This window comes from Rhipicephalus sanguineus, chromosome 10, assembly GCF_013339695.2.
Source record: "Rhipicephalus sanguineus isolate Rsan-2018 chromosome 10, BIME_Rsan_1.4, whole genome shotgun sequence".
NCBI lineage: Eukaryota > Metazoa > Arthropoda > Arachnida > Ixodida > Ixodidae > Rhipicephalus > Rhipicephalus sanguineus.
In genome coordinates, this window is record NC_051185.1 from 405,422 (window position 1) to 429,552 (window position 24,131).

The 24,131-nt window shown below is 46.9% G+C and overlaps 1 protein-coding gene across 1 annotated transcript in view; it reads right to left on the bottom strand.

The window, feature by feature from the left end:
* Positions 1–24,131, bottom strand: part of LOC119372686 (probable ATP-dependent RNA helicase DDX43) — a gene marked incomplete in the record, with an annotated part of 252,672 nt that overhangs the window by 25,270 nt on the left and 203,271 nt on the right. The window contains 2 exon segments of the mRNA XM_037643131.2: positions 1,410–1,517; positions 1,599–1,664. Coding sequence (XP_037499059.1) covers positions 1,410–1,517; positions 1,599–1,664 — 174 coding nt within the window.

Here is a 24,131-nt window from a genome sequence, read left to right on the forward strand (position 1 = left end):
AACCATGCAATAATTGCCCAGAAGTATGGAGCTCTATCATTAGCATGCTTAAAGGCCAACTCCGACGATTTATTGAGGTCAATGAATTTCAATAAAATTCGTTGGGCACGTTCCTCTTCACGTTGCCATCATTTATGCCAAACTAAAGGCTGAAGAGACATGCAGATTCATTACAAATGAATTTTATTTATTGCCCCGACTCTCTCCACCTTGCTTCCCAGAATGATTGGCAACAATGTGTACGCGACGTCACTTTTGGCAAAATGGAAGTGACGGAACTGAAGTGCCACTACAGTGTCTGCTATCCACAAGGCAACAATCATGCGTGTTTGGCCAACGCTTCGTTCGCTGGGCATGCACGTTTCAGTTCCTTGTGGGCATGCGTGCGATGGGTGGCAAGTAGTGTTGTGTTGTGGGCCGCACACGATTCCCCGTATAATTACCTTGACAGTCACAAAACACTCGCACCTAACGAGTACTCCGTGTTTTTATATTAGAGTGTTTTAGCTAGCAGGGCTGGTTTACTGCATGGAAAGTACGGTAATACCACACCGGCTGAAGAGTGCACATGCATGAGCATTATTACCGTACGGAAACACTTTCCGTACCCAGTCCTATCGGTATACGGTGAGCTGCGCATCGTGAGAAACGTGGCTTGTACTTGGCTTATATTAAATTCCTTTGGCCCTACCAACATGATGTTGAAAGCCGCTATTGTCGAACTTATCCATACTAGGTATTTTAGTATGAAACCCTATGCAATAATAACTAAACAGGTGTGTTCTACTTCATCGAAGAGAAATGGCGATTTCAGTCATTTTCCGACAGCTCCGAGGAGCTTGTGCACGTAGCACAGTCAGTCACAGACATGGTACAGCTGTTGCCACGTGATCACCTTTCCCCTGAGTGTCTGCTCTTCGCCGCTTTCACAGCTTTCATACTACGCACTGGCGGGACCGGCATGCCTTCCACGATTTCCGGTTTTTCCCAATTTATACACCACATTAAGACGATACTGCTCGGTTGGGTTTCGGTTTCGGCGTTGCACTTTTTTGCTTATTTAAAATTATTGTCCAATTTGCCGAGTATCTCTGCTATCGGACCCATGACAGGAGCGTCTCAGGAACATAAAAGCACCATCACTTTGATATGGTCAAAAAATCACCGGAGTTGGCCTTTAACTCCCAAGGAGGCATGGGTTTACTCATATGGTTTAAAAACAAAGTGGAGGCAGCTGGTTGCTGAGCTTTCTTTTCGTTCTTACTAAGGTAATGGTGAAGCTGGGGTTGACAACTATGATTGCCTATTTAACTGCTGTCGCAATAAAAATATCTTGAGATTCTAGACTTGAATGCACAAAGCAAAGATATTTGTTAAATGCAATTGTTGGTCAAAACAGTCCAACTCACGTTACATCCTTTATGTCCAAACCTCGGGCGGCAACATCAGTGGCAATTAGAATTCGCACTGTCCCACTCCGAAGATCTTCAAGTGCTTGCTCACGATCACACTGGTCCCTTTAGGATGACAAAATATGAACATCTTGCAGCAGCAATCGATCAAAACAGAGAGAGGCATAGCAGACCTACACGACTCACCTGTCTCCGTGAATAGATTGACAGTTGACACCAGACAAAGCAAACTCACTCGACAGGTGATCCACCCTGCAGATAAATGAATCAATGCTGAAAAATATGCACAATGTTTATTGATTTACAATATAAGCTGCGAACTTCAGCTGTAAAGGAGTGTCGGCAGATCCCACGCCTTGTGGGAATTGGTTTCATGCGAAGCAGTCAGTGAGTAGTTCTATGCAGCATTTTTTTGGCTTTGAGACAAGCGTTGCAAGGTCGATCGACGTGTTTTTGTAACTGTAGTAGTTGTGTGCACATCGTGGGCTTACCAGGCACGCCGATAACAGTGGAGTTTAGAGGGTAACTTGTGGTCTGACGTAACGGCAGCACTCACAGTACAGCACATGCGTCAGTATTATCGAACGAAACGCACTTTACGGTGTGATGATGTCAATATCATACGTAATTTTCATTAGTGTATTCCTTCGGAGTTGTGGAGATAGGTTTAGCACAAAGCTTACCCTACGAGGCGACCGTGAAGAAACGCGACGTTCTCCACTGCCGCAGCGAACAAAGACGCTACGGCCGGGTTCGTCGACTCCGGCACGGCGCAGGAAAGGCACTCGAGGCAGGATGTCAACAAACAACACGGGTTTATTAAGCCAAGATGCAGCACAGTACGACAGTCACGGGCTTGCAGGCCGTAAAAGGGAACTCCGCAAGACCGATCGAGTACGCTTGCCAGCGGCGCTAAGACTACCACACAAAGGGCAGCAGTCGAGCGCACGGACGAGAAGCCGCCTGCCAGAGCAGCGCGTCAACCTCTCGTGCCAACCTGAGTGCATCTCTCTCGCGGGCAAGCCCGCGCGAGACAGAAGCGAGCTCAAGGGGGAAGGGGGGTTGTCACTGGCGGCCAATGAAGACAGGCGTTGCGCAGTGACGTAAGCTAGCTTGGTGGCGTGAGCTTGTGGAGGCATGCCCGGACGCGTGCCCGCGCGCCGGGAGGCCGACGCATGGCTCGCACCAGACAAAGAGGCCTGGCACTGCCGCCGTGGTCACCATACTGCCGATTAACGGCGGTCCCCGGCGCTCGAGCCGCGCGGGGCCAACACACGCGCTAGCTGGGGAACGAGGCGCCAAAGGGGAGGGTGCGCTCGATTCCCACAGAGTCGAGCAACGATTGAATATAGCTTGCTGAATCATATGAATACAAATATAGTGTTTATTAGACTGCTATAAAAGCGGAGCCAACACTGGAACCGCAATTGACGCTAACCTGAGACGACGCCTGTATCACAGGAGTACATATGTAATGTGTATTGCTTTGATATAAAATTAGATAGCCAGCACTGCAACACAACTGACGTTGCACTGACATTATGCCTCCATAGGGTCTTTTTCCACTGCAGTTTCAAGACACGGCATGGCTCTGTGGTAGAATACCTGACCGCCATGCAGAATGCTTGGGTTCGATTCCTGCTGGAACCTTGATTTTTATTCTTTGTAATCGTCGGGTCAACACTACCGATGCCGGTTTTTCTTAACACTCTCGCATCTAAATTTTCAATGTCTGTTCTCGGCACTCCTGGGAACATATAAATTGTCAATCACCTGTGGCGCATACCCACTTACCGTGGGCTGTGGCATACGGTTATGTGCCACACGTCTGGAGGAAAGGGTTTGATGACGTACGCGACAGGATCTTCACGTTAGTCATGTCATAACTAGACAGTCATATTCGTCAAGCCCTCTAACCCTCCCATGCCAATTTTGGTCTACACCAATCTAAGGATGCGACCACGAGAGAACCCACACGTAGGCGGCTAGATAGATAGATACGTATATAGAAACGCTCAAAGTGCCTGAGGTTCGCTAAGAAATGCTTCGCATTTAAAAAGATCACATGCTACGTGACACCAGCTGGCAAAAAAGTGTTCCACACTCACCATCATGGCTACGAGCTGCGCTGACTAGCACTCACAGGTTTGCATGCACATAAATGCCCAATAAAGTGGACGAGAAGACGACCCCCGCCATAGCTCGATTGCTAGAGCATCGGTCGCATTATCCGAAGGTTGTAGATTCGGCCCATGCCGGTGGCAAGTTTTCTTTTCGTCCACTTTGCTTTCTTCATGTTTATATCATAATTACTTGCTTTCATCATCTTTGTTTAGATTTGAGTGTGTGGTCTTGCGCATGTGGGGCAGGCTGTTTTTGTTTCTATATACGTATTGCCTCGGTGCGATAAAGAAAAACGCTGCTAGTCAGTGCTCGTGCTGTTCTCTCTTCGACCGTGTTGTGCGCGCTGTCGTTCACTTCAGACCATGTAACACCAACTAGCCGAAACATCGTAACCTTTTGCAGTTTATTTCTTCTAAAATGGGCTCTTTATCCATGTGCAACCGCAACAGCCTCTCAGTGTGCTCAAACCTCATCGTCTTATCTAGCTGCACTGCTTGGTTGGTTGGTGTCGCCATCAAGAACGACTATTTGCCGCCTGATGTTCGTGCAATCTTCGGCCCCACATGCCCTTTGCCAGGCCACGGTCTTCTTGTATGCCGCATTCTGCGGTCTGGAGTATGGAGGCTGTTATGGGTGGGTCCGTGACATGAGCTCCGGGTCGCGTTCAAGGCACTTGATTGAGAACACATGCAACACGTACGTACATCAAGCAGACATGTTTATCATAACGAGATCCCCCTTTCCCGGATAGGCCGGGCTGGGCACATCCATAACCTTGGTGCCACATAGAGAGCACCAGCTACTGCTGTATATAACACACCCCTTTTTTTTCCCAAGTCCATCTTTTGTGGGGACGAGCTTGTCTTCCAGAAATGTAGTGGATGGCGGACAGCTGTTGGTGCTGCAGGGTTCATGTGTTGGCTGAGGAGTCTCACTTGTGCTCGGGAGAGTGTAGAGGTTTTCCACAGGCTTAGCCTGAGGACGGGGTGCTTGAGACGATGCTTCTGGGTCCATGGAGCGCAGGTATGCTTCTCTTAGATGGAAGCGGTTCCTGCAACATTGACCACCATCAGGCCTTCAATGATGACCGAACGTGGCTCATCACCCAAAGCCGTGACACTGCACAATTTGAATTCATCGTACAGTCTGAGCCAGACCCGTTGTTCCGGTTCAAATGGTTTCATGGGTGGCGTGTGTTGGTCGCCTTGCCTATGCTGTCTGCTTTGACGGGCCCGAAGCCCTTGGTGATGGAGAAGTGTGTTTGTTGATGTTGCTCGGCAGCTGAAAGGAGCCATGTCCAGGTCCTCTCTCGACCCATGTGCCTTGCAGAGTGTACTTCTTATCGTTCTTATGGCTCGCTCTTGTCCGTTTCATCAGGGGTATTGTCATGATGATGTCGGGTGCTGAATAGACCATGAGACACTGAAGCTCGCAAACTTTTTACTGTCAAATGGGGTCCACTGTCTGTCACGATTTCCTGTGGAATCCCAAAACGGGCTTATGTCTTCTTGAGGCTGCAGATGATTGCATGACTTGCAGCTGAGGACAGTTGTTCAACTTCTAGATACTTTGAGTAGTAGTCAACTACGAGTAAGTGTGATGACCAATTTTGGTGAAATAGGTCTATTCCTGATTTCTGTGAAGGCAGAGTTGGCCAAAAGATGTCCATCAATGACTCGTAGTAGTTGGCTGGTGTGTTCCACTGATATGTGATGCAGTGCTTTACCATGTTCTCAACATCCTGCGTCATCCCTGGCCAATAAAGAGCCTCTCGTGCCCTGACCTTGCATGCTGAGATGTCACGATCACCCAGATGCAGTTTCTCTAGCGCCGCTGGCTGGGCAGCTGATGGAAGGACCAGGCGGAGTCCTCAGCAGAGCAGCCTCTATTCATAGTAGAGCTCATCTCTACAATTTCAAAATTTCTGAGTCGATGGGTGTACTTTTTGCTTTTCTGGCCAGCCAAGATGTACATGCTTGATGACAATCTGAAGAAATCTGTCAGCTGCTGTTTGCACTCTAATGAAGTTGAGTATCACAAGATGCACCTACAGACAAAAAGACTGATGGATGAGTGTCCAGAGATGATGTGTTTAGAGACATGGAGACTCGAGGGGCTTTATTGAGGACAACTGTTGCAAGGAGCTGTCCGCAAGGCACAAACACCAAGTGCACATCATGTGATTGTAGGCGTAGCAAGAGACACTGGAGTCTGGTAGACAAGAGTCGAGGGGTTTCTGCACAAACCCAAGGAGGGGGTCGGTGATCGGTTTAGACTGTAACAGGATGCCTGTACTCGAAGTAGTGAAAATGCTCAGCACCTTATGTACTGTCGAACCCGGGTATATCGAACTCGCCAAAAAACGTTTATTAGTTCGATATATGGCATAATTCGATATAGGCCCGCTATAGGATTTGATGATACAAAGGCACATACTAATAAGAAAAGTACTTTATTAATATGGTGGCTTACTTGCGTGCCCTACTTTGGAACAAAATAGTCCTGGATTTTCTTCTGTTTCAACAACTTCGCTGCCTGCGACAGCACACACGCCTCCACGTTCTCCAACGCAGTGATGCTACCGAGGACTTCTGATTTGGAGCAATTTTTGGAGCAGCAAAATTTCCGTGTTGGAGCACTTTGGAGCAGCAAAATTTTCATCTTGGAGCACTTTGGAGCAGATAATTTTGCATCTCGGAGCACATTGGAGCAGCGAATTTTACATCCTGGCCTGAGTGCACTACAGAAGCATATTGCAATAACATTCAAGCACCGGAATATTACTATGGGGCTCTTATGAAGGCTAGAAATATTTCGATTCATTGCAAATCTCATGGAAAAAATCATCTCAGGAGTACTCCATATTTCACTCGCTAATGAAAAATAAAGGCTCATGCAGTTGAGTGTTCTGGATTAATCTCTTCGGCGATTATTTTCGACACTAGCAAATAAACAGAATACCAGATCAACAAAATTGCACTTTATGAAATAACTCTAAATGCATCTATGTGGTTATCAGCAGACATTGTAGACAAACACCGTGATGTACAGCAGTGCCTCAATGCCAAAGAGCCAAACTATCCCTAATGCATTCCCCTAAGAAAACTCCAAGGCGAAAGCCTGATTATTTTTCTTCTCTATCGACGGGTTGATCCTCCCCCTCCTTCTCTGCATGCTTTCTGCACCTCACCTGGTTTTGCGCTAGCTCCATGATCGGCGCACCGATTACGGAAGCATTGTAAAGCGACGATGTCCTGTGATGGCGTCATCACGTGACATCATGATATATGACACCATGATGACGTCACAAGTTTTGACGATCTACGACGTGATGATGACGGCATCACATGATGATTATTTTTTGCATCAATCGATTTACGCCGCCGACAGTCAATTTTCGTGTTTGATAAAGCATCTGAGGCTTTCGCATTAATATTGCGTATTGAACGTTAACAACCTGGCCTTACATACCAAACTGTCCTCCACCATGTCACCTCTTTGCCATGCGCGAAACAGCTTCGCTTATCATCCACTTCACAGAGTGAAATGGCTCCTCAACGTTTTTAAAATGTTTATTGTGATAACAATTATATGGAAACTTGCCGCGGATTTTTGCCGTCGCTATTGCCGTAATTTTCTGTATAAAGACCAAATTAATAACATCACCACGCGCATTCTAGCCGCGGGTAAAAGCTCGCGAGCGCTGGCAACGAACGCGGCTGAAGCGGAGATTAAACTAGCCGGCCGTCTGTCTCCGTCGCACGGACAGCGCATGAGATAACATCTTCCCGTGTGCGGGCCTGCCGTCGATTGCTCATCAAACAGAGAGGAAACGCCCCACCCGTCTTTCGTAAGGAGCATGAAAGGACGCCAGGGGAGCGGAGGGGGGGGGGGGGGGAGGGGGGACCGCATCGTTCGAAGGGTGCAGTCGCTTGCGCGCGCGCTATCTCGAGGCATGAGGAGACGGCTCGTAAACTTGCTGTGCTCTCAACGCTTACTTCGTGTTTAGAGAACTCAGAGCAAGAAAATGCTTCGGTTCCTGGAGCGGCCATATTCCCTTAAACCAGTGTTTTGTTGAGTTACGCGAGATCGGATCCAAAATAGTTAGCTGCTAGCCTTACTTCGTTTAACAATACAATTTGTTGGTATCGCATTCATTGCTTCGCCCTTAAGCGAAACTGAGTTTTTTTAACTGTCAGCTATTCACCCTCGAAAGCGAGGGGCGGATGTGTAACATGGGGTAGCCGCTTCAGTGTGGGCTATCAGCGACGGGCCCGCTACTGACAGCTGCGCACTTGCGGCTGCTCCGACCAGGAGATATGCTTTTATTAATGAGACGACATTTAAAAAAAAATCACAGCATATCCACGGAGTGAATGATGATGAGTGGGCGAAGCTGCGGAGGTTCATCGGTAAACCGTGAATCTTCCGTGAATTCTGCCCAGTACATCATCATCGACGTGAGATCGGGCGCGTTTATACTAAAGGTTCGATGAGTTATGACGACTTGCAGCACACTTTAATTTTACATGTACGCTGTGAATTTTCATTGTTTAGAAAACCATTGCTTTAGAAAACATCTGGCGTCTTTCGTTAAGCAGCTGGCGTCTTTTCGTTTTGCTTTAGGAACATCTGGCGTTCTTTCGTTTTGCTTTTAAAAAACATCTGGCGTCTTTCGTTGGTTTATTTCATCAATCAACGGCGTTTTGAACAAAATTTTTATTGTTTAATCACGCACAGGAGAAATCTCACCAGGCACTACCTTGGAGGTAAACAATGGCTGCTAATGGGAATGAGAGACAGAAGAAGTCAGCTTTAAGCTAACACTTACACTTCTACTTCTACTAACATTTCCTACTGGAACATGCCAATGGCTGCTAATGGGGAATGAGAGACAGAAGAATTCGGCTTTTAGTTAACGCGCACGCTGCGAATTTTTTATTGTTCAACAACGCACAGGAAAAATCTCCCACCGGCACCACCTTGGAGGTCAAGATCTGGTAGTGGCGTTACGACTGGTTACGCACTACGACTACGAGGGACGAACGGGTGCCGCTTTAAGGAGCTTCGCCCCTAAAGGCAAGCACAAAATTCGAATTGGAACCCTAGCACGTGAGCTCGAAAGGGCAGGGCCTTTTAGGGGGTATTTACCGCAGAGTGATTACAAACTCGGACGTGCTGGTATAAGCAATTACGAAAAAGCTCTTCCAAATAAAGATCCATGGATGAAGTATATCTGAGGAAAAGTGTGAACGCGTTTCCACCGTTCGCGTGCTCTTCCATAAACGCGAAGCAAGGAAAATTCGATATTGTCCCATATATCTACTGCTAGCGATCCCAGATTTCATTCCGCGATGTCCGGAAACAGAATTGACAGACATTTTAGCAGCACACATGTAGTTATAACTGAACATTGCTTTCCTTATGTGCCGTACGACGCTTGAAACGAGCTATCAACAGCGTTTCTAGAACAGACGACGTCCGCCAATGAATCGCCGTTGCACTTTCTCGCTACCGTTAGGCCTAGACGTCACAAGCCTGTGCGGAGAGCACGTTTTGCTGTCGAGCCGACTTGCAGAACAGAAGCTGCGTCGGCACCGTGCATGGCATCGTGGCTTACTCGGGACGCACGCGCGAGCGCTATTTATTCAGCGGAATAATTCTTGGTCCATGGTTGCGACTTTGGCAGCCCCAAGATCAAACTGCACATGTTCTGACGCGCCGGCCGTGCGATTGCCGGTGATAGACGCCCCCAAACCCGAGACTTTGGCGCAGTTTGGCGCAATTTTCGTCGATATTATCAGGATGGCACAGTAAATACATGGTGCACTTTGGCGCAGTTGGCGCAGGAGTGGAATCACTGCGTTTTTAATCGAATCTAAGCCGATGTTTTTAAAAAAAAAACGATGTGCAAAAGTGGGGGGGTCGGCTTAGATTCGAGTACCATGATTAAGTTTTCTTTTTTTTCTGGCCTTGCGAATTTCGGCGGTTGGCTTACAATCGAGGGTGGCCTAGATTCGAGTAAATACGGTATTGCTAGCGTTCCCAGATTACATTCTGAGATGTCCAGAAACAGAACTGGCAGTCATTTTAGCGGCACAAGAGTAGTTATTAGTGGACATTGCTTTAATTACGTGCCATGCGACGCTTGAAATGAGCGATCAGCAGTATTTCTGGAACAGAAGGTGTCCGGCAATTAATTGCCGCCTCACTACCTCGCTACCGATTGGCCTAGACACCACGAGCCACTGTGGAGAGCGCGTTTTCCATCAAGCCTACTTGCACAACAGAAGCTGCGTCGGCCCTGTGCATAGCATCATGGCTTACTCAGGACACACACATGAATGCTCTTTATTGAGCGGAATAATTCTTAATCCGTGGTTGCGACTTTGGCGGCCCCAAGGTCAAGCTGCACGTTTTGACACGTTGGCAGTGCGACTGCTGGTGATAGACGTCCCCAAACCCGAGACTCTGGTGCAGATTGGCGCAATTACCGTAGATGTTATCAGGGCACACTTTGGCGCAGGAGCGGAATCACTGTTTTCTCTGCAGTTATTCCCCGTCCACAAGTAGGCTACCCCTAGCCACGTTTTCTTTCCACCTACTGTGCCCAAACCCAGAGGTGCTCTGAACACGTCTGTTTCACTCTAACCCATTTAGCTCTGCGGTGAATTAGGATTCCAACACCCCCACCTTTTCTTTCTGATATGATCCTGTTGCACCCTTCCCAAGTATAATTGTCAATATGTGGTGGCTCTTCCAAGTCTCTAAGGTGTGTTTCTGTAACCGCATAAACGCCTATCTGTTCTTTGTTTAACTGCTCCTCAATCTCTAACCATTTTGCCTTTCTTCTGCCCTCCTGCATGTTTACGTAACTAATTGCAACACACAGACTCTCCCTTTTTCTTTTACCTTTTTTCTGGTTTTTCGCAATACTACCTGTGAAAAAGTCCTCCTGGTTTTTCCCTGTTACTAGCTACCCGACTCCGGAGGGCCCACGCGCCCCTCAAAAAAGCCACTGCATGTCCTTCCAGTCGCCAGCCCACCTCATGACCAAGCCTCTTATTGAAATCAATTCTGTGTCTTTGGAAACCGCCCCACCTGTGCACCTCCCTGTTTATATCCACTACCTCGAAACCCTTCTCTCGACTAATTCGCCATATCTCTTTGTTTGCATCGACAACCGCTCTTTGCAAGTTGCCGTTACGCACTGCTACTTCCAGAACTGTGCATACTACAATGTGCACCTGGGGGACACAGTGCGCATGTCATCGACCCCTTTCACTCACCAAGGTCGTCGCTAGTCCTGACAATTCTTTGTTCAAGATGTCATTTAGCCCTCCCGCAATTACCACGATGTTACGTCTGTGAGCTTTAAGCTGTGAGTTTTTCACTCGTTTGCCTCATGACCGACCCCAGCGTATGCCCTGAGAATGTCCGTATCGAAACTCTCTTATCGCCTTTCACCCTCTCCTTGATTGCCTCTGCGCATCGGACTAAATTTGAGTCACCGGCAATAATGACCTGCTCAGACATTCCTTCTGAAACGTGCACCTGGTTGCTGTCTAGGTGACTAGTGGAGTCACGGCTGCCACTTTGTCCCCTCGCTCCCTCCTTCAAAACTACTTCCTGTAAGCTGGGCCCTGTGGCCACTACATCTGCCTTTGTAATGCCTGATGTTCCCTTCACCTCTCCCCCAAGGGGGGTCATCGCCCTAATGCTTCCGCTGTCACCTGCGTCTTCTTTGTTCACTTTGACGACCTTTTTAAGGCCCCCTTCGGCTCACCTGAGCCTTTCTCTCATGGCCTTCGTTTTCTCTTGCTCTGTCGCCAACACATTCTCCATCTCTGCGATTCTCGTCATGAGCCCACTCTGGACAGCCATCATGTTTCACATTTTCTCCTCGAACGGCTTTTTCGTTGGCAGCGCGACTCTTCAGTTATTGCAGTAGTCTCTGAACTGCACTTCGTTAACATGACACCAGGTGATGGCACTAAAAAAAATCCTTGCTCCGTGTCGTTGCGCTTCGAGTTCACGCCACATATGTGGGGCCGCACCGCATATAGAGTTCGCTCTTTGTTTTCGACGCCGTGTGCGCATGCGTGCTTTTACTGAGCGCGCGTAGAGCAGCCTCTGACGACGCGCAGCTTTTGCGATTTGTTTTAATGCTGAAAACTGTCGCCACTACCGAGGAGATGTCTGATTAGGCGCTGGTGGAAACTGTCTGTGACCGTGGTGACAATGATGGATTTTCAGAGGTAGACTCGTCACTGTCGTCACGCGCTTTGCCGTCTTGCGCCGCGCCGCGGGTTCACGAGACCGTGGCCTCTGAGACTGGCTCCGGCAACACGCCATCACGTTACTGGAGCCAATCTCGGAGGCCACGGCTACACAATGACAGAGCAGCATTGTGTTGATGTCCTACAAATGTTCTGTCCCTCACAAACGAGCAATAGAGCAAAATACGCAGTTTTTTGCCGCTAAATAAACATTTTGGGTAAGTGCTGCCTTCAATTCCCCTTGTGTTTAATTTGTGCATTTCTTTTCCGAATTTTCGTGCTTAAATTGGATATAACGAAAACCTGTTTATAACGAATTTTATTGGGAATTTGTCAATTTCGTTATGTCCATTATATTTATTGCCTTCGTGCAATAAAGAAAAGCATTGTTAGGAGCGCTCGTGTTATCGTTCTCTCTTCGTCCGTGTTGTACATGCTGTTCACTTCTGAATATTTTTTAGGCAGCGGTGGTCTGCCTGTGTAACTTAATAATAATGGTTCAGGTTTTACGTCCCAAAACCATGACCTGATTATAAGAGACACCTAAGGGGAGGGCTCGGGAAATTTCGACTACCTGTGGTTTTTATGTGCACCTAATCTAAGTGCATGGGCCTCTAGCATTCCGCCTCCATCGAAATGCAGCCGCCGCGGCCGTAATTTGCTCCCATTGACCTTTGGGTCGGCTGTCGAGTGCCATAACCACTAGAACACCGTAGCGGGTTGCCTGTGTAACTTAGCCACACATGAAGTACCATTCGGCCACCGACATTTGTTAGGTGTCAGCCGTCTGCCCATGTCACTTTGGCTCACATAATATATGGTTTGGCCACTGTACGAGTATGAATTGAACAGTCACTGCAGTGCAGTTGTTACAGAGAATGGCCCCCTCAATATATCCATTTTTGCCACTTATCTTGATCACACTAGAAAGCCATGTGAAAGAGCAATTGTGCATTCCTATGGCAGGAAAAATCATTCAATGAGAATGAAACAGCAGATTCATTCAGTTAGTTTGACTTCCATCAGTGCCACTTCATAAGCAGTATGGCAACTAAAAACTTGGACAAGTGGACTTGTCTTCTTGAAGCTGAAACTAGTTAAATCTAGTTTAACCTGCACTAGTTTCAAACGTTATCTACTTGATCGAATGTTCATATTGTCACGGGGTCGTGACACCGACGAAGGCAATAGTCGGCGTGTCCAAGATGAAACTCTTTATTTGGCCAAACTTCTGGCTGGAAACGGAAAGTCAAACTACAGCAATACACACTGTACACTGAGAGCGGCGAACATGGCGTCGGCCGCCGATAAGACTGAACCACGGAAAGGCGCGCTGGCATTTTATACATGTGGCATCAAACATTCGAGCCTTAGCGCTGGTGGCCGCGTTAGTTCCAGAATAATCTGGACTATTCGCATCATGGGCGCAATTTTGACAAAATGATGTACTACAATCTGGAATGTTCTCAGATATTCTGGTGCGGCTCGCGCAAGGCAGTGATCACACGTGCAACGGACCAGTTACACAAACATAGCAAAGAAGTGTGCGTGGCGATATTGTCACAAATGGTATACTGGCCAAACAGGACAGCCTGTTAATGTTGAATTAAAGGGGTCGTGAAACGTTTTAAGAAAACTTTCAATTACGTGTGTATTCGGAATCCTGGCCATCCATTCAATAACTATAAAAGCACAATTACGATCTCCCAGCTCACGTTCCCCTCAACTGTATAGCTGACGTCACTATAAGTAAGCCAATTAAAAGTCTCCGATATCGACAAAACATGGCGACGCAGCGATGTTTGCTGAGCCATAGTTGGCCGAAGTTCGTAGCATCATACTGTTTCGATTGTGATGCCGGCAGCTTGTGAAAGCGAACATTATTTCCACTTCGATAAGTTGTATGGCACTGTCTGATGACGCACACGTTTGGCATAGCGAGGACTAAGCCACCCAAAACACGCCGTAAAACACAACCTAATTCAACCAGAAAGAAAAAAACTGGGACACTGCATCATGCAAGCGAAGGAAAGAATACACACGTGACTGAGCCCGGATGTACTTGAAAGCGGAAGTAAGCAGATTAAGTGCTGTACTTGCACAGTATACAGCTCAGAGCACAAAAGTTGCTGTGTTATTTGTTTCTTTTCTAGGTTCCTATAAACCTATTACAGTAGAACCCCGCTGTTACGTTCCTCACTGCTGCGTTTTCCCGGCTGTTACGTCGTTTTCCGCCGGTCCCGGCATAGCTCCCATAGAATACAATGTATTGGGAACCCCGCTGTTACGTCGTAACTGTCGGACCGTTCCCGTATGATACGTCGCGAAGTGCACTCGGAGCCGACCGAGTGACTACCAAAGAGAGCGGCCATGGTGCATTTTCACGCAGCTTGGCCTCGTTTGACCGTAATATTAGCCGCATGAGAGGCGCAAGCAACAGAATCTTTCAACTGATGCAAACAAAAGCATGGCCTTCGAGATTCAAATTGCAAAGATGGCGTCTATGACGTAACTGCTCGCGAAAGCAAGGCCTTCGAGATTGGCATTTACTATTAACAAAAGCATAGCCTTTGAGATTTGTATTGCACAAACATGGCGTGTATGACGTAATTGCTTGCGAAAGCAAGGCCTTCGAGATTGGCATTCACTTCTGCCATCGCGTTGGCGTAGACTCATCATCATCGTTATTTGTCGGAGAACGGGAGGAGTTCGAGCTGGTTGGAGCTCGCATGGTCGTGCGTGCGGTTCGCCGTCGGACTTGCCGCGCCGGTCGTGATTGCGTGTGCTTAGTTCTTTCATACCTACAGCTGTTGGTGTTAAAAAAAATCACATACGTTGATTACATTTCTGTGGATGAGGCCGTCCTAAGCTCCGCGTTTCTATCCATCGACTAGATCGCGGCTGAGCGCGCCGATTTTCGTGCTGCTCGTAAGAATTGAAATAAAATTCTGTACCACTAAATATTTTGCCGTTTTTCCTGTTTTTCGGCTCTTACGTTTCCCGTCTCTTACGTTTATTTCCTACGGTCCCTTCAAAAACGTATCAGCGGGGTTCTACTGTACTTTAGAGCAAAAGAAAGCTAACGCTGTGTTTTTAACTTCCCTTATCATGATGTCACACGAGTGCCTATGGTGGCCAGTAGTGCCGCATACAGTATAACCTCATTACAACAGACCTTCATAGTGAAGAGGATTTTGGTCTGCTGTAAAGGGAGTATGTAAAATCCAAGTACTGTTACAACAGACTTTCATGTAAACACTGAATGGGTCTGTTATAACCGAAGAGAATTACGAGTCACAAACATGGTCTTATTTTTAACGGGGGACCAAAAAAAATGCGATTTTTGGAAAATCGCATTTTCAGTTTCTGTAGCCCATTTCTATCTGATTCCAAAATATCTTCAATGAAAACTACATAGAAGTGCTATAACAAATTTGTTTTGCGTCTGCCGACTTGGCGAAAATTGCGGAAATATAAAAAAAGCGTTTTTCAAAATTATAGCTCAGCAACGGCGCAACTGGGCGCCACCATTTTGGGCTCGTCGTAAAGAGCATTTCTCCGCGTTCAAGTTCTCCGTTTCAGCTGGCTCCTCCATTCAGTAACAAGCGTACGAAAAACACGTTTTGGCTATTAACGCAGAAGCAGCCAAAACGTGTTAATGCTCGCTTCGGAATCGTCGTCTGCTGCTTGTGCGTCGCGAGGTCGTGGCTGTCGAAAATTGCGCTACTTAGTGACGCGTTCGCACTCGTTCTGTGTTTACGGGTCGACGATAATTTGGAACGCTTTAGTTGGGCAGCTGCAAGCGGAAGCTCAATCATCAGATTACGATAGCGCGCCGCACTCGTCGCGAACATCGCAGACGTGCGACTAATAGCGTTGACTCGTTGGACCCGCTGTTCGAGGTTCTTCTTATCAGCACTTCGAAGCTTATGACGAAGACCACCGCGGGACAACTCCTTGTACTCGCAATCGAGCATGACGTACTTTGAAACATCGGGCACCACGGCCACGCACATCGCAACCGAGCTTTCTACTAGATGTCGTGGTTAGGCCTAACTCCGTTCACGGTGCCGATTAACGAGCCAAATCCGAACTTTGCGGGCAAGAACATCGCGCTAGCGGACATGCGAAAGTGAAGAAGCCGTAATGTCCTTCGTCTCAAGCAACGAATCGCATCGCCCGCTGGCTCCTCAGAACCGCGGATGGGCATTTTGCGCATCGGCAGCGGACTCCCCGGCCAAGCTCGCCGCGCAGCGACCGCGTGGAGAAGCGGTGGCAGCGGCTCGCAATTTCGCGTGTCAGCGTCCCAAACGCAACACCAAGCACGCTGCGCGCCGTTTTTTTTTTTTTTTTTGTCGCTACAGCTAGGAATAGCTGATCATTGACAGACCGGAGATCGGCGGCCTTCGTTCTTAAATCGGTACGTCGATATCCGCGGTGCGCTGCTCCCGTCCCGAAAGTATGCTAAGCGATGTTTGAAGTCGGAAGTTAATGACCGTGGTAGAAAAGACCGCTCTAAAGGAGTCCTGACCACCTTGCTGGCCTGAAATTTTGGTCAATTATATCCGAATGTCCGTTTTACCAGAATCCGTTGTGAACGAAGCTCAATCAATGGAACTAATACGGAGGTCGGCATAACGCCGCAAATTGGTATGTAATATCCGAATGTCTGTTGTAAACAGATCCTTTGTAACGAGGTTATACTGTAGTCGTTTAGAAGCCCAAGAAAAGTGCGATTTCAAACGGGCATCATTAATTATAGACTGAATATTGTGCCGAAATATTTCGGAATTGGTATGTTTAGTCAATCCTTGTTGAAACAGGAAAAATTACAACCGGGCAGCGTCAGTTTTTTTTCACGACCCCTTTAAATGGGCATCACGCGGACACGGCGAAGAAATTATTGAAAGAAGTGAAATTATTGACAGCATTTTAATGTAGCAGGTCACAACTTCGACAACCTCAAACTTTATGTACTTCAGTCAAACTTCCAGTCCCCAAGAAACAGAAAATATACAGTCATACCTTATTCACAAGTTTAATACACTCCAGCCAGCAGGTATAAACGTCTCTAAGGGGGCTCTTGAATCCATTTGATACGGTACGTATACAACGAAAACCAATGAGAGTTAAGCTCTTCTTCTAGGAATTTCTAACCTACCATTGTCAAGTGATGCTTCCTTCCGACAACCATAATTCAGCGAAACAGGAGAGGGTACGAAGCATATCAGCACAAACGCTATGGAAATCAGTTTCAGCCTTGAAGAAGACACGTCCACTTGTCGAAACGTCGGCTCGAGCACACACCCCGTTTACTGATTCTTCCTCGCAAGCTTCCATCTTCCCCTTCCTGCTGTTTTTCTTGACTAAAAACTTAGAAAATATTATATTATAATAAATTCAGTAGGCAATGTTGAGGCTTTTTTTCCATAATATAGGTTGTATTCACGTGACGTCAGGTTGGCGGAAGCGATCGCGGAAAGTGCGCCGGCTGTGCTGGCAACCGCGTGGCCGCCATTTTGAAGGCCGTCCGTCCCGACCGGTGCATTCACCGTCCGCTGCCTACAAGCTGTATTTGCTCCACATTCCTCTTGTTTTAATTTATTTGGCTCAAAAAGTATTGCATTTACCGGTTGTGAAGCTGCTGCAGCCATGGGCGATGAGCACTCGTCTCGCTTGAGCGTGTACGCCGAGAAATTGGACGCCGATGCGATACAGCGATACACGGACAAAGTGGCTCTCAGCGGTGGCGTTAACCCACTCATTCTGACCAGCTGTTCTGACGAGCAAGGAATTAAGCCTCATTCGAGATTGCACTCGTACCGAAGGTGGAACTTTCAGACATCAAGGAGTACTTGGTGCATGCTACCAGTTTTGTGACGCATGAACAACTGAAAGCCAAGAAATCTTTCGAAGAGTGGGTTTGTCCAGGAACCCTCGCTGAAAAGTTACGGCGACTGCGTCGTGCGCGCAAAGGTAAGATAATCTTAAGCGTTGAACCTAAATTTCAGCTGTAAGCGCGAAGGGTGAGCGTACCAAACAATTTGATGGCAGTGCGATTCTCTACGAACCTGGTTGAAGCAGCGGTGTTAACAGCGCTTGCGAAGTAATGCATGTAAAAGCACCGCTACGCGGGGTACTTTCGACTCACCTACAGCTTTGATCGATCGCGATGAAAATGAATCTCTAGGGCGTTAAATTATTTAACGAGACCAAGGTTGCAAGTCACCTGTGTTTTGATTCAAGTGTACAAAACTCGCAGCTAGAAGTCCACTTTAGCGAGAAAAACAAAAGCGTGTGCGTCTCATTTTAGCTCGCAATGTACCGCGCATGTGTAAATATGGACAGTCTAACGTTGAGTACTTTACTGTGTCATGCTTTTCGCAGATGTTTTCGCCAGTGCAGTGCGGCAGAATCTGAATGCATTTACAGTGTCAACGCGATTTTTTTTTTCGTGTTTCGTTCGCGGGTTTCCTCCTTTTTTATACACAGCTGTCAGAATATGAACTCAACTGAGTTTCTATTCGCAGGTAAACCACTCTCAGGCGCTTACCACACAGCCTTTGGAGCGCGGCGAAGGCGGCTGAAACATTCGTCACGACGCTTCGCCGAGACCTCCAGAGCACGGCTACATTGACCGCGAACAACGTTCGGCAACGAATAAAATTTAACCATTCTTGCATTCTCACGCGTGTCACTCTCCGATTTTGTGCGATTGCTGCACCCAAATACGGCGCAATTAACCGTGATTTTCGGTGGCGGGCGCAAAAAACGGCTTAACACGCGTATCGCGCAGAGTCACACATGGGGGGCACCATGGGGGGCACGGCCTCAGATATGGCGGCACAGAACACCTGGAAGCAGTGCCTTCCCGGCATGCCGTGCGGGTATGCTGCGGGAGAACAGGGTTGCTCGGGGGTGAATACCACCTATTGGGGAACGTCTCTTTTGAGAGGTAGGTCAGCACTTGCAGAAATGTGTAGGTCTATGGAACACTATATGACCATGCTATTGTCAGCAATACCACTCGCAGCATAGACTGCATTGATGACAGCAATGCTGACGTTGCCAATAGGGGGTATGCACCTGACGTCATCCGCAAGGAGCGCTAGCGTCCATGCTAGCGTCGTTCCAGGATGCCGCCATTTTGGCGGTCTCGGTGGTTCGCGGCGCTCATGGTGGCACTGTGGAACTATCTGTTTTTTCGCTTTTTATGGTGCATCTGTGGACTGCAATGGACTTAAGCGCACATGCACGTGGGTTAGATAAACCTCCGCGATTGCGCTACCTGGCGAAAGTGCGTCTGTGCGGCGGCGCAGACCCACTCGAAGACGCTGAACTTCAACCCGATGTTGCACTGCATGCTGCCGCGTGTCGACTTCACCGACATGAAGGACTACCTTGTTCGCGAGACAAGTTTTGTGTCGCGTGAGCAACTGAAAGCTTATAAATCCATGCACGGTCACAACTATCTCACGAGCGGATGGGTGCAGCAGCCGGGTGTCAAGGTTCTCCAAGACAGCACGATAGTTGCAGTTGGAAAGGTAAACAGACTTCCCTCATCCACTTGTAATCGCGTTTATTTTGCCGTGCGAGCGCTCTGCCGATACTGTAAACCCAGTAACTGGATGTAATGGCAGAAAAGCGATCACAGCAATTGCTGCAGTGCTGTTTTCAAATGGTTTTTGCTTCTCAACAACCGCTGCGTGCGGTGCTAATGTGTAGCCGATTTATCGCAGCTTTTTAGTGCAGGCGTCAAAGTTCTGCCGTAGAGCACAATCGCTGTTGTCAGAAAAGTAAGCCGACTTCCCCATTTATTTCTAATCGCGTTTGTTCTGTCGTGCTAGCGCCGTGTGAAACCCGTAAACACGGTAACGGGACGTCAGGGCAGGAAGGGATTACAGCACTTGCCAGTGGCAGTTTCTAAATGGTTTTCGCATTTCAACAACCGCTGATTGCCTTGCTCGTGTGTAGCTGAGTTATCGCAAGCGTTAAGCGACAGTTCTAGCTAGGGCGACGCGCAGCTTTCTGAAGGATTAAGTATGATCTAACTCAATTCCGCGTTACACGCGATCGCCAGAATTTAAGAAGCCGCGTTGCGTCGATCACTTACGTCGTGCAAATCAGCGTTGACGTTGCTTTATTCAGACATTTCTTAGTGTTCCAACTTTGCAGCTACGATAGCTTTCTAATTTATTTCAAATGTTTAGGTCACATCACTGAGGTTGTCTGTTTGTACTCCCAGGTTCGTCATTCACAGTCATTTAATGAAAAGCTCCTTACGCCGTGGCTTCTCATCAAAGAAGACGGTGAGGTACAAGCTGCTCACTGCACCTGCAAAGCTGGCCTTTGGTATGAAAAAGAAACCAACCGAGGCAGCATACTGATCCACAGGCTTCTTTTTCGTGTGGTTGTTACAACCAAACACGGCACAGTTCACCATTGTCGCAGCTGGCTGATGTGCAACCACGCCACGTACCGTCTCTCCGCACACACAAATAAATTCGTTCAAAGATTTTCACGTAATAAATACGCACCGCGCACGAGACACTGCTGTGCGTGGGCTAAGCAGAACGCATACAGAACGTAGCCCGATACTGCCGGTACTGCTACCTGCTACTGCGCTCACGAACGGCCGGACCGCCAAAATGGCGTCGCTGCCCGGCGATGCTATCGCCACCTCGTGGATCAAGGTACAGTGCATACCCCCTATATCTAAAGTCCTGCTGGTTCTACCAAGTGTCCCTGCCAAAAGCAGTTGGTGATGAGACTTGGCGCACTGATGCGGAACATCACTTTCGTATTCAGCTGAAATGATGCAACAGCATTTAAACGAGTTACCTCTCTTAACCATATGCTAGTTGAGTCTTTTCAAGAACAAAAAAAGTCACAGGCTACTTCAAGCAAAAAGAAGTTTGAATTAATCAATTTTGAGGAGACATGGAACTTTAAAACATTTTTTTAAGTTCTTGATCAATTTTGATGGAACTTACAGAGTTTCTGAATATTTGTGTGCAGATTTCAAATATGCAATTGTTTTTTCTCTATGATGAGTAGTTTCCAGGATATCACAAACACCTACTTCTTTGTTTAAGGCCTAATTAGCTAACTAACCGCAACCTGCACACCAATGTACAATTCACAGAATACATTGAGAATGTTTGTAGTGTGTCGTAAAGTATAAATCATTGCTTTAGGCTATTTCCAAGCAGAGTTGTGAGCTGTTGCACCCGATTTAAGAAGTGTTTTCATTTAATACTCGAAATAAAACCTTGATTTAGAACATTTTTTTATGAAAGTACTATAACAAAATTTGCCTTATCACACACTGCCATCTATTTATCTTAGAAGCAAAAAAGAAATCATAATGATAACCCAAGTAGAACAAAAGATATTGCTCCACCATAGCACGAGGAGCATCAAAAATTGGTTGCTGTTCCCCCTCAATTTAAAGGGCAGGATATACATGGTTTTGGTTTTTTAGAGTAAGATATCGATAGCAGACGACAGTATGCAGCAATTGAAATTTGTAACCAGTTGCACAATGATGTCAGGAACATGATGAGATGGCCAGCGAAAAGTAGATTTTTTGGTTGATTTTCGGCCCCCAAGTGCCACGTCCCCCCTCAACCATATGGTAGTTGAGCCTTTTGAAGAACAAAAAAAGTCATAGGCTACTTCAAGCAAAAAGAAGTTCGAATTAATCAATTTTGATTATGTTTGTTGGTTCAACCTTTTGAGCAATTCAACCAAATCTTGCAGTCCGACAATGGTGCAATTAAATAATAATAATAATTTGTGAGGCTTTATGCGTCAAACCCACGATACGATTATGAGGCACGCCGTAGTGGAGGGCTCCGAAAACTTTGACCACCTGGGGTTCTTTAAGGTGCACTAAAATCGCACAGCACATGGGCCTCCACTTAAATGCGACTGCCGTGGCCGAATTCAAACACGCGACACTCAGGTCAGCAGCTGAGCACCATAACCTTTGTACCACTGTGGCAGCAATGCAAAAGGAGTGGGCTCTATTAGTATTTGGTATTAGTCAACATCAATCGTTAACATTCTTTTAACCTAAACATAATGATGTAAAAAGGGGGCAGCGCTAGAACAAGTACAAAGGACAAGATGAAGACAGGACATGCACTGTACTCATGACAGTTGTGAGTAGAGCGCATGTCCTGTCTTCATCTCGTCCTTTGTATTCGTTCTAGCGCTGCCCCCTTTTTACATCATTATGAACCCAAACCAACTCGCCTAACTATCTGTTATTCTGCTTAATGTAAACACTTTGCAAAGAACCCGTTTTACTAGGCACTGACTTTACAGTACTTGGTGGCTAAAATAAGGTTACAAGGCAATTTAATATCACAGATATTCTCGCAAAATATTTAAACGAAGTGATAAAACACTGTCAATGCCTTATCGAAATTCATATGGTAGTATATTAATCGGCCTTCTATGTCAGTGCTAGACCATGGCTACACTATGTTGCCGTAGTGTCCCTAGCAAAAATACCAATAGGATTTTCTATTGGTCCAATAGAAAATCGCTATTGGTTCTATAGGACATCTATTGGAGCTGTATTGGTCGTATAAGACTTCTATTGGTACCAATAGATACCAATAGCCATCACCTATTGGTGTCTTATTGGACCAATAGAAGTTGTATTGGTCAAATAGGTGCTGCCTATTGGTGTCTTATTGGACCAATAGAAGTTGTATTGGTCAAATAAGTACTTCTATTGGACTTTTAATGTACTACCAGAAGATGTATAAGGCCAACAGGAGTTTTATTGTTCAAACAGCTACCGCCTATTGGTAGCTGTTTATAATATCTTATGACTGATTGAGCGCGTCGGACCCGATCCCGATCAAATTTCTTGATCATGATTGGCTGTTATACGCAAGCTGCAGACGGGATCAATTCACTTTTGATAAGTCTGATCCCGATTGAGCTTAATCGTACACCGTGAGACACCGTGTGCAGTTAGCAACTCGCGCGACTAAAAGAGTTATAAAAAAGGCTGCGTGTCGACCACGGCGGTACGGTGTCTCCGTACCTGCCGTGCGGTAAACGGGCACTATAGTAAAACACGCTAAAGAAGAACTTGCGAAGGAATCGACAACACAGACACCACAGAATAATAATAAAGAAACCGCCATGAGATCAAAACCGGCATAGAACCAGCCAGGTGACAAAAAAAAAAAAAAAGTGAGACGGTGCGCAGCGTGGCGACGCTGCATGTGTGAACATTTTTTTCTTTTTATTCCTTGGTTTAGCAGGCTAAGCTATGTGCTAAGCTTTAAGAGAAGCTTTGGATAATATGTAAAGTTTATAACTATTTATGCTAAGCAATATAAGTAGTGCTGTAAAGATACAGGAGAAAGAATTGTGGATCTGCAAACGCGACCGACCGTGCGTTTGGCGCGCCATCCGCGCTCGGCCGATACGAAGACAAGCCCAGCCTGCGGCCAAGCTAAGCCAAAACGTTCTGTGTCTGTCGCCGCTGTCGCCTTAGCGCGCGCTTTGTGATCTCAATGCTTCACGTAAGCCTGCTTACACGGTGTATTGCTTTGGTGTGCTTCCGCGACGATAACGTGAAGACTGTGTTCAGCGTGCACCAGATTGAGACGTTCTGAGCCATAAATGTCATGGATTTCGACCGATTTCGACTCTACGAAGTGGCACCACGAATAATGGCAAGACGAGCAACAAGGTTATACTTCAAGGCCCATGTGCTCCGATTGTTTGGTGAGTTGAGTGGGCATGGTATTTACTCCTATTTAGTATTTATTTGATGTCACCTTTCTTTTTGTATCCAAACTTGGGACGAAGCCGAAAGGTCGGGAAAACAAGTCCCTCGTCCTTTGTCTCCGGTATTTGATGACAGCGAGACCAGCGATGCCTCGATTGCAAGTCCACACGCTCTAATAGAAGTTGAATGATTGAGCGCATATAGTCCTCGTGCGCTCAGTTGATGGCGCCACCATAGAGAAAGAAAAAAAAAGTTAAGAGTGGACACTCCCATAGACCCCAGCGGCCCAATCGACCCTAGCGCACCTGGTGGTTGGTGAGAGCAAGTGGCCTGCGCTTCCTGTTTCGGTTTCACTGGCGCGAATTTTGAATTACTGTGCGTAACCACGTTTCGCTATGTCGAAAGTTACTTATTTCTTCGCCCAAATGGCAAAGCTATTGTTTGTCGTTTTCAATTTACGATTCCCTATTCTGTATAGTTCAATGATTCGTGCGAATTGATGTCGTGACGTAATTTTTTTTGATTAAGTTATAATAAAAGAGATGCAGGAAATCA